General features: G+C 44.6%; 1 protein-coding gene across 1 annotated transcript; it reads right to left on the reverse strand.

Moving 5' to 3' along the window:
- Nucleotides 1-1,811: 1,811 nt before the first annotated feature.
- On the reverse strand, nucleotides 1,812-14,577 carry ZMYND12 (zinc finger MYND-type containing 12; the record flags this gene model as incomplete). Its single annotated transcript, XM_072027071.1, has 8 exons — nucleotides 1,812-2,243; nucleotides 3,416-3,561; nucleotides 4,551-4,671; nucleotides 5,821-5,943; nucleotides 7,330-7,499; nucleotides 8,544-8,715; nucleotides 13,953-14,094; nucleotides 14,405-14,577. Coding segments are annotated over 8 exons (1,167 nt in total), but the record flags the coding sequence as incomplete, so codon positions are not given.
- Nucleotides 14,578-14,581: the final 4 nt, after the last annotated feature.

Consider the following 14,581-nt stretch of genomic DNA (forward strand, 5'->3'; position numbering starts at 1 on the left):
GCTGGTTCCTGGGGGAATTTTTCCCTTTAACAAGGTGCCAAGCACTACAAGCCCGAACACTTCCAGGCAAAGAAATGCTGATGTTGATCACTTCAGTTTTCTATTATTTATTGAAATGTCTCTTTCCCCTGAAGTGTATACAGAGGAAAAGGCTGTTCCTGAGGGTCAGAGGAAATAGCTCCTGTAAAAAATCTTCCAAATCTCCCAAAAATGCTCCTTGTGCAAATTCCAGCAAGACACACAGTGGAACACTGGGTTGAGGATAAGGTCATCTGCCCAGGGCTCCTCTCATTACCATTGCTAGGGTTTCCTTTTCCAGCCCTTGCTCATCAGTGTGTAGGCCCTGCTCCTGGAGATGCCCGGCCCTCAAACCTATGAAAAATTAATTTTCACACTGCTTTAAATAGCCGGGAACAGTGATACTGTGCTGTGTGGCACCACCATGGAGGGGACACAAGCCTGACACGTCACGCAGAGACAGCCTGGCTGTGGCATGCCCTGGGGGGATTACTGCCTCCAAATCCCCAGCCACAGTGATCCAAATCCTCCATGTCCTGAGGCACAGTGCCAGCAGGCGCTGAGCATCCTGGCTGCTGGCACGCCCCCTTGAGTCCCCCGTGTGCTCGGCCCAGTTTCAGTGAGAGCTGCCCTGGTCAGCTGGAACAGAGATATGAGGGTGGATGTGTCCACCAGCATCTCCCGTAGCAGTATTTGGAGGTGTCCCACCTGCCCCCAAGTCTGTCTGCTATGGGTTGCCTTGTGTGCACTGCTCAGAGCTATCCCACCCTCTGTAATTAAAATCAGTTGAACTGGAGTGAATGGCTTTCCCTTTACCAGGAATATCAGTCCTTTCTAATTGTTCAGGTCCCAGCTCGACGAAGCATTTAAAAGCGTACTTGACTCCATCCCAATTCAGCAAGGCAATTAAATGCATTCATAAATCCTCCTGAAGTAAATGAGAATTAATCGTGGGCTTAACGCTCAGCTGAATCCAGACCTCAGCAGCAGGGCAAGTTTCCCTTAACCTCTTTCCCAGCTGTCACATGCTTCAGGGTCTGAACCAAGCTCACTGTGCAGCTGCCTCCAGGTACAGGGCTGGCTCTCGCGGGGCTCCTCTAGCCCTTCTCTAATGTATCTTGGCCTTCATACACCAAGGGTCACACATACTCTGTGCCCTGCTGTTCTTCTTTCTCTGCTCTGCAAGGAAGCCCATGAGAGCTTGGCAGCCAGTTTGATGGGAGCCTATGGGGAGCAGCACACAGCAACTCAGTGGATTTTGTCCTCTCGGGGCTGGCACCAGAGAGAATGGGATGCCTATGTGCTGGCAAGCTCTTGGACATGAAGAAGCCACTTCTTTGGGCTGCAAGCTCTGCTTGGCTAAAAGGCTAGCTAACTTTTTAATCTTTTGCCTCAAGTCCATTGACAAGCATGCTTACAGCTCTTGATGCTGTTCTCATGGGTCCTCCTGGATGCAAGTTCTCCCACGCGTGGAACAAATGAGTCCCTCAGTGTCCAGAGCTACCTATGAGACTCCTTTGAAGTGCTGCAAAAAGTGAGACTGTGGTTGGAGACTGAGGGGTGTTACAGAACGGTGAAACACCTGAGCAAGCCCAGCCATGTTCGGGGGAGCAGGTGTCAACCACCCAAGTTAGGAATGTAGCGAAGACCTTCCCTGGTTTCCTCCCATATCTCTCCATGGTATCTCACTCATGAAAGTGAAAAGAAAATTGAGGAAAACAGTAACAAGTATATGTCAGCTGGTTTTAGCTTCTGAATCACAGACAACATGAACAGACAATGAACAGACAACATGAGGATGCAAAAGGCTGTTCTTATTTACATAAGCAAGTAGGTAACAATTCATGCATTTTGTGATGGTTGTGCTTTTGTTTCCCACCCTCATGCTGTTATTCCATAACAGTCTACAGAGGTTGACCAGCATGTGAAAATAAACTAATACCACAAAGCTGAACTTTCAAACACCTGGAGATGGAAAAGGACACATCTAGAAAGATGACAATAGCAGACAGGACCTATGCCTTGTAATGTATTTTCATTGTTTTCAACATAGTTAGATAACTAGGATCTGTAGCCAAGGACCTGGCCCTGGTAGAAAGAGCTCCTTATTTTGTGTAAAAAGGCTTGGAGTTAATCAACTTTAACAAACGGCCAATGGCTTCTAGAGATTCTTGTTGGGGCAGTTGTTTCAGCAGGTCAAAGGCTTTTGTCCCCATTTCATAAGCCTGGAATGAAACAAAAAAGACAATGTAATTGTCAGGAATTTGGCTTTTCTCAAGGAGCACTTAAAATACCTGCAGAGGCTCATTGGAATAGCTGCACTGGATCAGATCCAGGCTCCAGTCACTCAGCTGCCTGTTTCAGAGGGTGACCTGTACAAGCTGCTTTAGAGGAGAGAGTAAAGCTGCCAACAGATTTATTTTATTTATTTTATTTATTTATTTAGGATCCAGTGGTGCAGACAGAAGAGATTACTAACCCCAGCTCCTCCTGCTGGAGATCATTACCTCCCATCTGATACAGCAGTTCATCTGAACATTCTCAAAGCTATTTCAAGCAGAAACAGCTGTATTGACTCAGTTTGAACTAAATCCCTCACTTCCCTCAGCAGTTCATCCAGTGACTAGACATTCCCACAATTACAAAGCTTTGCCTTTTTTCTAATTTGAATTTGTTTCTTTGTGTCTTCCAAATCCTATGGCTTTCTCTAGTAAAACGAAGAGACCATTAATAATCTGTATTTTCACCCTTCAAATCATAGGCAGAAGAAACATGAGTTTCTGACTGCTTATCCCAAACAAAAAGGCCCAATTTCTAGGTGATTAGTGTTCAGCACTTTCTCCAAATCCATTATTCTGAATGCAGAGAACTGGACACTGGTTACACCTGAAATTTGTAGCCACAATCTCTTAAATAAAGCAGCGCAAATTCAAAAGTGAATTACAAGGTCTGATAGTGTGAACCTACATAAACATCATGGTAGATGCAGGGAATCTTGCTCAAGTAGGGACACATGCAAGACCTATGTTTTTTTTTGCTGTTTAACATCCAAACTGATGTCTAAATGTGGCTTGTGACAGGCAGGTACACTGCCAGGACATCCCAGATAAAGGACAAACCTAGAAAACATGAGTAACTACTGGATCCATCGTGGATGGTGTGGCAGAGATCAAAACAGATCCAGTGTTTTTTTTTTAACTTTGACAGGGTGCAAATCATGGGCTGGCTTCATGCAGAGCTGCCAAGGCATATTTGCCTTAGGTTATCCAGTGCTCCAAGGCAGTTTTGCACACAGGACAGGTGCCAGGACTGGCTTGTTCCTCCTTTTGTGGGATGGGGCCAACACTGAAGCAGAGGTAGGGAACCCTCCTGCACCCTTTCACCTCGTGAAACTCACCTTTGATAAATCCATAACCAGATAATAAAGCATTGCAAGAGCATGTAAAACTCTTGCGGTTTCGCCAGGTTGTTGCTTCAGTGCCTGTTCTCTGATGTCTAGTACTGCATTCAGTACTTGAGTTGCTTCTGCTTGCTGGGCTTCAGCTGCATCAAGAATGAAATAAACTTGTTGGATGTATGTATACAAGATAATATATTCAAAACTAACTAATTATCTCTTCTAGACATCAAAGCTGTTCTACTACAAGCATCAATGTGGTATCCCAGCTCCATGCAAATTCCATACCCATTAACAGATACCTTTTCATCCAGTCAGTAATTGTGTTGATTAGCCTTTAGTAAGGATGTGAAGTCAAAACAGCTGTATGAAAAGAGCAACTTTCATACTCTTGTCATAACCAAAGATGGAATCATGTAGCCCTGCCTTGTGTGGTTCCTATTGCAGCAACTACTGCTTGAGAGAATGCCAGGCATGGAGATTTGCAGAAACATTTTTCTTCTCTGACAATATTCTTAGGAGCATAGGCGGTTAAAAGAAGACAAGGAACAGAGCTTAGTCTTTTCCTAGTCATTTCACTTCAGTGGAGTGTAGAGTAGTACCATACAATCTAGCGTATTTCTCAATGCTTCATGCAACTTCCCCTACGTCCAAGTGGGAGATTCCCCAGCTATTCTTCTGAGAGTATTCTCCAGATTAATATATCCAATTATCAGCATATGCTATTCCACTGTGTCCCACTGCTTCAGATGGAAACCTACATAAGTGAGATGAAATATCACTTTCACATAATTAAATGGACAGAAAGGAGCTGTCAAGAAACAAGAATGCTCAAGAGGAATAAAATCCTGAAAGACAAAATCTTGTATTGTTGAAGTCACTGCCAGGAGTGCTGTGAAAAGGAGCAGGTAAACCAAAAGGCGAACGCTGTGTTTTCACTTGAACACCCTCATTTCTAAAGTGGTCTCATTTGTTTCATCCAGCACTATCCACTAAGCATAAATACCCATGATTCTGATTAAATTTGGTCTAAAGTAATGCAGTGCAAAACCCAACACAGTAAATATGAACACTAAGCTATATGGATTTTTTTTTAAATCCTGTCTCAGAAACATTTTTGCGCAATGGTGCTTACTCATACTGTCTTCACTGATTTCTTTGTCCTCAGTGAATGGAGACTTTTCTGCTCTTGACTTGTGAATTTGCTCCTGTGTTTGAACTGACTTCGTAAGAAAGGCATGCCAGATGTCAGTTACCTACCAGGAAGTAAATGAATTATTTCACTTGTATGAACACATGGCATTTAGCAACTAATTATTCTATAAACAATGTGTCCTGCAATGCATGCCCCTGCCACAATAACCCAAGTGCTTGCTGGTTAGTGGGCCGGCTGCTGCCGAGCTGGCTCTTTCACACGGAGATCTGATGGCTCTTCTCCCAGTGGGAGCACAAGCTGGAATTTCATTGCTCTATCTTTTAATTTTCATCAGACTCGAATAAATCTAACTAAATTGTTAACCAAAAGCAAATTTGGTGGATGTTTGTAAGGGGAGTGGAGGCAGATTGCATTATCTGACACAGCCTCATTTACCACAGAAAATCAGGCTAAACAAATTAAAGATTTTTTTTTTCTTTTCAGTTATTACGTTGGTTAGACAACTGTTCACAGAATCATAGAATCACAGAATCACAGAATGGTTTGGGTTGGAAGGGACCTTAAAAAACATCTAGTTCCACCCCCTGCCACGGGCAGGGACATCTCCCACCAGATCAGGTTGGTCAAAGCCCCATCCAACCTGGCCTTGAACACCTCCAAGCAAGGGGCATTCAAAGCTTCTCTGGGCAGCCTGTGCCAGTGCCTCACCACCTTCATAGTGAAGAATTTCTTCTTGTTCCTTCCTTTGCTTTGCATGCTGACAAGCTTTTATCACTGCGACTTTTCACTGGTACTCTGCTTAAATTTTACATTGCTAGTTCACATTCCATTGCTGCCCTTCCGCCCTTCCCTCACTATGGAAACTCTGGCCACCATCTCCAAGACATCTGGGTATGTCTTTAACCTTTTGTGGGGAGCTTTTGGTAGTAAAGCTATTTTTAACAAGGTTTGGCTGCCAAAACTGAAGACTGCAACTTTATATATATATATATATATATATATATATATATATATATATATATATATGTATGTATGTATATACATACATTTAGCACACGTAGGATTTATCTATTCTGGTTTAACTCAGGGAAATATATAGGTATGAAAACAGTTTCTGAGATTGATGCTAAAATGCTGATATAGTGACCATCATATTAAAGGCAGTCAGAAAGAGGAAAACATTGAAAAGTGCACAGAAGAAAAAAAAAAAAAGAGAAACAGATACAGGATGAGTACTGGTTTTACTAACCTCAGCATACAGTGAGTCTGCTATGTCCATTTTGTTTTGGCGAAAGAAAACATTAGCCATGTGGAAACACCCTCCAGAGGTCTCAATAGATTTTAGCCCAAATGTAGAACTAGCAAGGTAAATCTGAAAACAATATTTAAAAAATAATTATGCAGAAATTTAGCATTCATATCTACCCTGGGAAATTTTTCACTACAGATTAGTAATACTGCAAGCATTCTGTCTTTCTGTGTAACTATAACATTAGTTACACCTAATTATAACTATAAACTATGTTACTACAAAACCTGTATTTTGTGTTTTATACAAAGGAATGCAACACCCCCAAATCCCTGCTAGCTGGGGCAGACGATTCCTTATCATGGTGTGCTACCCTGCTGAAGAGTGGAACAGGTTTCCCACACCTCTTACTGTGCAACTCATGTCTCTCCTCTTCAAACGAACAACTTGCTGCTGCTTTTCAGCTCTCCAGTCATGCGCCAGGAGGCTGTTTCTCCCCTGAAGCCCCAGCCAAAGTGAGGGGAGGGAAGTGGGAAGGCAGTGGTACATTGCAGTAGTACATTCCAGCTATTCTGAGCTGGCGTGTGACTCTCAGCAGATCTCAGACACGCAGCCAGAATTTGAGCAGGTCTTGGGCTGCTCTAATGTAGGCCAGCGACTCACTAATAGTAAAAAAACCCTATAACTTTACTCCTTTCAGGCACCAGATTCAGGGAACCTAAAAATACAGTGGCATAGCAGGGAATCTCTAGGTTTACAAACTAAACAAAGACATTTGTTAGGATGGAAAGTGTCTAATTCTCCTCCACCTTATGTCAACGTTTACACCCACACAAAGCTGTTGTAAAAAGCTACTATCAAATTCAACAGTAGTGGGTATACATCACTCTGCACTGGATAAATTTAGGCTATATGGGACATAAATAGGAAGTCATGGAGACCATCTGCCTTTTGGGGGATTAAATAACAGGCAAAGCATCCCAACGAACACTGCTGGAAATAATGACTTCAAATTTTACAAACTGCTCTTATGGCTAAAAAGATTGAATTGGGGAACATGTTATTGAACCAGACATTTAAATAGTTAAGTAAAACATTCATTAAATAATGGATGATGGAGCATTGTCACCTAACAAAAAAGTATTAAGGAAAATGACAGCCAAAATATAAAGAAACCTATCTGTTGAATAAAAGGCAACTATACCAATTTATGGTAGGAACGCCTGTTCATCTCAGGACCATAACAAAACCAATAGATAAATTTATAAGCAGACCTAGTAAAGCCAAGTTATGTATCACTCAAGAGAATAATGGTAAGTGGTAAAACAACTTTAGCTAACGCATGGATACAAAGGTGTCTTAGACTACACAGGTCAAGTGTTGTTAACATGTACTCTTATGGTACTTAAGATCAGTCCCAAAAAACTGTCTGCTGAGGTTTTCTATAGGATCTGGAAAAGCTAGAGAAGGAAGGAAAATTGAAGTGTTGCTGTATTTTAATTGGCTCACGTCATTTGCCAGGTGATATAAAGCCTGTTCAAAGTTTCCTTCAGCAGCACAGAGAAGCCCCAGACTGCGATGTAATCTATGCTGAACTGCAGCGCTGCAGTCTGGAGTTCTGAGGACAATCCACTGAGCTTGGGAGAGATACTTAGATGCCTGCAGATGATGGCCAACACCTGAAATGACAAAAAAAAAAAAAAAAAAAGGCAGGATAAAGATAATTTCATATTTAGAAATGCAGAGGATACTGCCAGCTATCCCTTTGCTGTAGCTTGACATGAAGACCTAATTTGTGCATTCCCCTCTTCTTTTCAGAGTGCTCCTCAGTCAAGCAGGTGTTGAGAAGCTAACTTGCAGGCAGGCTAGAGCTAGGAGAGAAACCAGAAACTGTGTATTGCATTCAGTACCTCTGAAAGACGTGTACAAAACAGGCTAGCTCCAGACAGCAACTAACAACTAGTGTATTATCACACTAGAATTACTGATGTGATTTTTTTCCCTTACCTCACCACTCCATTTTACAACAATCCTTGAGATTGCTCAGTTTTGCCAGTATTGTGGATACTCCTATAACAGCAATGGTTTACAGTAATTGTAGAATCATTCAGGTTGGAAAAGACCTCTAAGATCATCTAGTCCAACCTTTAATTTTATAAGTTTAAATTTAATTTCTCAGTCCTTTACGTTTACAGCTGAGGAGACCAGTTCTCTGCATAGAGGGTCCCAACTTGACATTGTTTATAAAGCACGCAGTCAATGAGAAAAAGCTCTGCTTCTGGTGGAGCTCACTTCTGTGAATGAACTGAGTTGTTCCTCTGATGCAATGGCCTCAGAAATGTGCTGGTTCCCAGAGAAAACAGCCCAACCAACCGCCCTTGGGAATTTAATGCTTTTGAGAATTCTATGAAGCCACAGAGGTAAACAATAAAATTTTATACTGCTTCTCATGTGGGAATCGGTAGAGACGGAGAAAACATTTCATTTGCTTTCATTGATCTCTCACCACAGATGAGTGATTCTTTTCCCCAGACTCACGCAGAAAATGGGGAATAACTTCTCAAATCTCTCTGGAATGCCCTTGAGGCAGGGCAGAGTAGAGACATGGCACAATGCTGAAATGTAGAGCTGGTCCTTCCCTGATAAATGGTAAAAGGAAACCAGAAATCTGAGCCAAGGGAGTTCTTGCCCTTGCCAAAGTTACTATTTAGACCAGTGCTTACCAATGCAGGCCTCAGCCAAGAGGAGATAAGCAGGCACCAATTGCACAGAACTTGAGCCATACACTTCAATGCTGAAACGCAACGCATGCAAAGCTGCAGGCATTGCTTTTTCGTGCTTTCCATCCCAAAGAAACTTCTGGGCTGTGCTGTAGGTAAGATCAATGATGTATTTCTGCAGGGATAAATAATAGTGAGACAGAGTGAGCAAGGAGAAAGAATATGCAAGGTCTCTTTTTACATCCAAGTTGGCCAACTGTTAACAGCGATTGTAATTTTTTCTGTGTCTGTAAGTAATAGATGGAAATTAAAGCTGTCATATTAGAACTTGGATTCCATTGCTATTTCTAGTAAGAACAGCTTTGGGCACCCTCTTAGGTCAGGTGCTGTCTTATGAGACAAGGAATCCGTGAGGCCTATAAAGAAAGACTAATAAGGTTGTAGCAATAAAAGCTATGAAGCACAGAAAATGATCATCACAGGACCACAGAAAAGATTAGACAAATGGGCTACGGCAGGATTTTGCTGATGATAATAACAGTGGCTCATAGCAGGCAGCAGAGCGTATGGTTTACCAAGCTGGTGCCAGCATGGCACAGCTCCAGCTGCAGGAGATGCTGTCTGGAAGCAAGGAGGGAGCTCACCGCATAGTGCTGCAGCACACTGCCCCGCAGCTCTGAGTAAGGTCAGGGCAGGATGGCAGAGTACCTGCATGCATCCTGGAGCATCCTGGTTGCCAGCTTCCCCTCACCCTCTCCTGGCAAGTTCTGGGCTCTGAAGGCCTGTCAGTTTGGGTACAGAGTCTGGAAAGCTGGTCAAAGTCAGAAAACCCTAGTGCATTGAATTATACTCCTGTGTCTCCATTGCCCAAGCTCGGCTTGGTGGTCAAACACTTTGTAGGATTTCTGTTTGCTGTCAGAAACCATGTTTCTCACAGGTATAGTTGCTTCCTAGCAGTCCACACTGCATTTGGTCTTTTTACCCTTTGCAGCACCTGATCTGCTCATCAGCTCCCAAAATGTACCTGTATCTCCATCTGAATGCCTGTTGGTTGCCAAGTGCTCTCCAGCAACTGTGCCCTTACAACAGGCTAAGGGTTGCCAACAAAAAAAGAGCCAGGATACTTACTTATCTATTTCTCTTAGCTTTCATCATAATTGTTGCCAACTCCTGGCACTTCTGTGTTGGCTTTTTGTACAAGTGGTGCAGAGGGAAGGCTGCCTGCACAGAAACCTCATTGCTGGTGTGCCTAGCAGGGCTGCCATGGTAAGGCAGCAAGACATCTTCTCTTGCCTGTGCAGCAAGCACCCGCAGAAAATAGCGCTTTACCTCTTTGCAGGCTCTGCTTTGTTGCCTGGTTTTCCAGCTGCAGCTGAGCAGAGGGCAGAAAAAGCAAATTCCAGTGCTTTTAGAGGACAGGTTATGGCTTAGGCATTTTACTGAACTTTAAGTGATCAGATAAGATAAGAATCATGCCATAGGTGAAAGAATGGCTCAGGGACAGGGAACCACAAGGACAGTGTATGAGTGCATCCTGGAGATAACAGCTGAGATAAAGGGACTGTGCTTCCCAGGTAAATGAGAGCCTTGAAGAACCCTGCTGCAACAAGGAGATCCAAGAGCATGGAAACACAACCATCACCCCCTGTCTAGCCCCTGAGCTATCAGCGTATAGAGAGTGAGAAAGACGTGGAATCATGGAATGGTTTGGGTTGGAAGGGACCTTAAAGCTCATCTAATCCCACCCCCTGCCTTGGAAAGGGACACCTCCCACCAGACCAGGTTGCTCCAAGCCCCATCCAGCCTGGCCTTGGGCACTGCCAGGGATGGGGCAGCCACAGCTCCTCCGGGCAGTCTAGGCCAGTGCCTCCCCACCCTCTGAGTGAAGAATTTCCTCCTCACCTCTAATCTACATCTACCCTCTTTTAGTTTAAAGCCTTAACTCCTTGTCCTATCACTGCAACTCCCTGACATTCCCCCCCCCTCCCAGCTTTGCCATAGACCCCCTTTACGCACTGGAAGGCCGCTGTAAGGTCTCAGTCTTCTGGGGAAGAGGAGGCTCTGGGGAGACCCTACAGCAGCCTTCCGATACCTAACGGGGGCCTGCAGGAAAGCTGGGGAGGGACTCGTTGTCAGGGAGTGCATATGCACAAAACACAAACTGAGTTGGGGGATCAGGTGCTGAGGTGAAAGTCAGCACATGGTGAGGGCAAGACACAATGAAAAGCTGCTGTTTATCAGACTGCCTTTTCTGTCCTTGCCACTTGTTCTCCCAACGCCGGCTCTGATGATCAGATTGTCATCTGGGGAGGTGCTGGAGATCTGCATAATTCTTTTTTTTACTCCTTGTCAATAGGATGATCACCGATTCCCATGAGGTAAGTTATCTTAAAACACTGGCAGTGAGGACAAGCTAAAGGTTAGACTCTTGCACGGTTCCCAGGAGGAGAAAGGGCAGGAGACAGAAGCCCTGCAGTGCTGAATATCTAAGGCAGCACAGTGGCAAGCCTGGAGGGCATCGTTAGCTTTGGCCCTGCACTGTCTTGTTTAGCCCCACTCCTTCCCGGAGACCTGCAAGCTCTGGGCTCTTTTCATGTGTGTAGCAATTACAGAGATCTCTCTGAAGATGCCCCCACACAGTTTTTCCCTCGGTTAGGGTTTGAGGAGGCTGAGGACCCCAGCTCTGCTCCAGGCAGGAACAGGGGGCTGGGTGCACACCTGGGGTTCTGTGCCATGTTCATTTCCTCACTCAGAGGCACCCATAAAGATGGCATGCTTGAAGAAAACACAATTTGAAGAGGAAGTCAGGCTTCCAGTCACTTTGATCGCGGGTCCTTGGAGTTAAAACCCACAATCAGCAGGGCTAGCATCGGTGCTGGAGGACTGCTGTAGCTGCGGTGTGAACTCTTTTCCCACACCCAGAGGCTGGGGTAAACTGACAGCACAAAGGCAGGTGAGGCTATTTTACAAACAGAAACTTGGAGTTTTGTCAGTTTGGAGGTGCTGTCTGTAGGCACCCCCACGGCTATGTTGACAAAAGCAGATTTCTATCAACAAAGTTTTGGAGTACATAATGAGGTATGAAACTCATAACCTCCTGGCTCTCAGCTTAATGCACCACTTTCCCTTAGGCCAAAGGGCATTTTGGCTTTCCTGTGTCCTGACAGAGGCTCAAGCTGTGTTTTTTTCAAATAAACACAGTGTAGGAGTTTGCGAAGTACAAGAGAAATGTTCAAAAAATAATAAACCTATGTGCTGGCTTTCAGCAGAATAGTTTCTCTATGATTGTGAGGACACCACATAGCTCTTCCCTTAGCTCCAAAGGCCTTCTTTAGAGCATTTTTATTAGCTCTGTGAATAGAAAAATAATGAAGTCAGCAAGATGGGGCATTAAATACTCTCACTGTCTCCATACTGCTTTTCTGATGCTTGTCAGTCAACCTAGGCCAACCCTCGTTTAGCAGTTTCCCTATACCTTGCTGGACATAAAAGCAGACCTCATTTGTAGGCTAGGAGCTGCAGTCTCAATGTGTGAGAAAGCAAGTATCAAACAAGATGTTTCCACTTCTTCACTCCTTTCTTAGGAGAGAAGGAAGACAAGGCGTATCCTCATATAACATTCTGAGAATGTGTTTTATTTAAATAGTTTGGAGACAAAGGTCAAAGAACAAATGCAATCATAGTTGTTAAAAATCCTATAAATATCTTCACTTAGAAAAACAATTTCCGTTTGCTGTCTGTAGCTTTTCCTACAAAGCCAATCCAAACCTTGGCTCAAGCAGCACTTTTGGAGTCACTGCACGCTAACCTAGGTGTGCACTCTAATCGAGAGGAGGGATTCTCCCTTTGCATGCTTCCCTATCAGCCCTATGTTCCGGGTGCTTTCACTGGAACCTAATAAAAACAAATGACTAGCTTCCAGCTAAAGTATTTCCCTGATTCAGTGGTCATGGGAACTGTTGTAATGTACACAGCATAACTTTAGTTGCTATAAAATCAATGATGTAATGACTGACGCTTTCAATGTCAATGTTCAATACGTAGGTAAAGTTTTCTGGAAAAGCTTAAAAAAGTAGGATTGCCTGGTTTGCCCCACCCCCATACTTTTGCATTTTTCTTGAGGCTGACCCTGTATTATAGAAATACTCAGAGAAATTGAAAGACAGTTGTGCAACTTAAGGGCTTGTTTGGGTCAGGAGTGAAACCTGTTTTTCTGATACTAAAGATGTCTTTCCCATCTCCAGACAGTGGGCTTATAATCCATCCTACATGTTTAAATCCATAACCTTTTTTACATCATCACTACCACCCTCTTGGTTTCTAGGACGTATTGTTACAACACGCTTTCTTCGGTCAACAATCTTATTTGTGATTTTCCATCAGATGGCATTTTCAAAAACAAACCGTGTTGTCAGTGCCTAATTCCTACAAATCTTAAAGGAATCTGTTGCCTGAGGCTTTCACAAGCTTTTACCATGCAGGACTTTTGTCCACCCAGCTTCCAGCCCTTTGAAACCTTTTTTCTTCTGTATGCTCCCACGAGAGGTATTGACTGCAGCAATGAGCCACTTGCACCAAAGTACTAGCATCTGGCCCAGAAACAATCTTAAAAGCAATACAGGGTGTAAAATCCAGAAGATTAATAATGTTAATCTTCTCAGTGGCAACATTTGATTGTTACCATTTTACTTTCTGTTGTTCTGCTGTCCTACTGTTCTGTGATTTGCAGTTATGTAACGACAGAAGGATAATTTATTTTTTTATGGAAAAGATCATTCTAAATGGCAGATGTATTTGGGTGGGTTATTTTATTCTATCAACATTGTGGAAAGGCAGATGTTGCACCCCATAAACAAAAAAGAGTTCAAAACCTCTCCAGCTGGAAAGGAGCAGCACATCTGCAACTCCTTAGGGGCCAACAAAGCAGAGATAAAAGACCGCAGTTAGTGGGAAGGAGCATTTAAAGTTGGCCAGGTAAACAACGGGAGAGGACTTTATTTCTTTACACCCTGCTCGGAGAAAGGGGAATCCCTCTCATCACTGAAGGACCAGTACACCCTGTAAGAACCAAAACTGGTTCCCAGTCTCACTGGGGAGATGTACAAACTACTGATTGCCCTTGTGAGGCAGGAGGTGCAGGAGTACTGCTGCCAGGCCAGCAAAATGAAGAAGTTCAGAACTAGGAATAAAGACTGCTAAAAAGGCAGGAGGCCTGTAGCATTGGAAAGAGGAGGCTCCCGCTCCTTTTATTAGGAAGTTTTAGTTGCAAACTCCACTCTTATTTTTTTAAGATACTGACTAACCAACTGCACGCCCTCCCAACACAAGGCACATCAACATATAGGAAGAAGAGATGTAATTAAACTTTGGCGGCAGCACTTTGAAGTGGTGTTCCTTCCTTCTTGTACGTACCTGCCTCTTCACCAGCTGCTCCACTCCGTGTTTCCTTTCTTCTTCAGGAATGAGAAAAGGGAGGGATGTGCGGACTGGCACCAGCAGCTGACATATTTTCTCATGGATACTGACCCAGTCGGCCTTCTGGTGATCGACATCGCTGGCAGAACCGGGGGGGGAACGATATTTTTGTTTACTTGGAAATGATGTAAAGGAAGATAACCGCCCGTTGTTTCTGCAGGGCTTTCACCACAGGAATTACTCACAGCACCACCAGCCCGTCCCGCCTGTTACTCAGCCTGCTCACCGAGCATTTCACGCTCAGCACAGAAGGGAGCGGCAGGAGGCTCCCGGCACCGAAGCCTTTCCCGAACCCCTCGCAGCCCCCCCGCTACCGCTGGGTTTTGCCACCCGGGGCTCCCCGCCGCCGAGCCCGGCCCGTGAGGTGCGGGTGGAGCCGCGGCACCCACCAGTAGTGCGTGAGGCGGCAGCGCCCACAGCGGAGCCGCGCGGCCGCCCCGCAGAGCTCGCAGCGCCGCGGCCGCTCCAGCGTTGCCAGGGCGACGGAGCGGGGCTTCCGGCGGGGGGGGGGGCGGGGCTTCGCTTGAAGGGGGCGGGGCTTTAGGAGGAGGGGGGCGGGGCTTTAG

Source organism: Anas platyrhynchos, chromosome 22, assembly GCF_047663525.1.
Source record: "Anas platyrhynchos isolate ZD024472 breed Pekin duck chromosome 22, IASCAAS_PekinDuck_T2T, whole genome shotgun sequence".
NCBI lineage: Eukaryota > Metazoa > Chordata > Aves > Anseriformes > Anatidae > Anas > Anas platyrhynchos.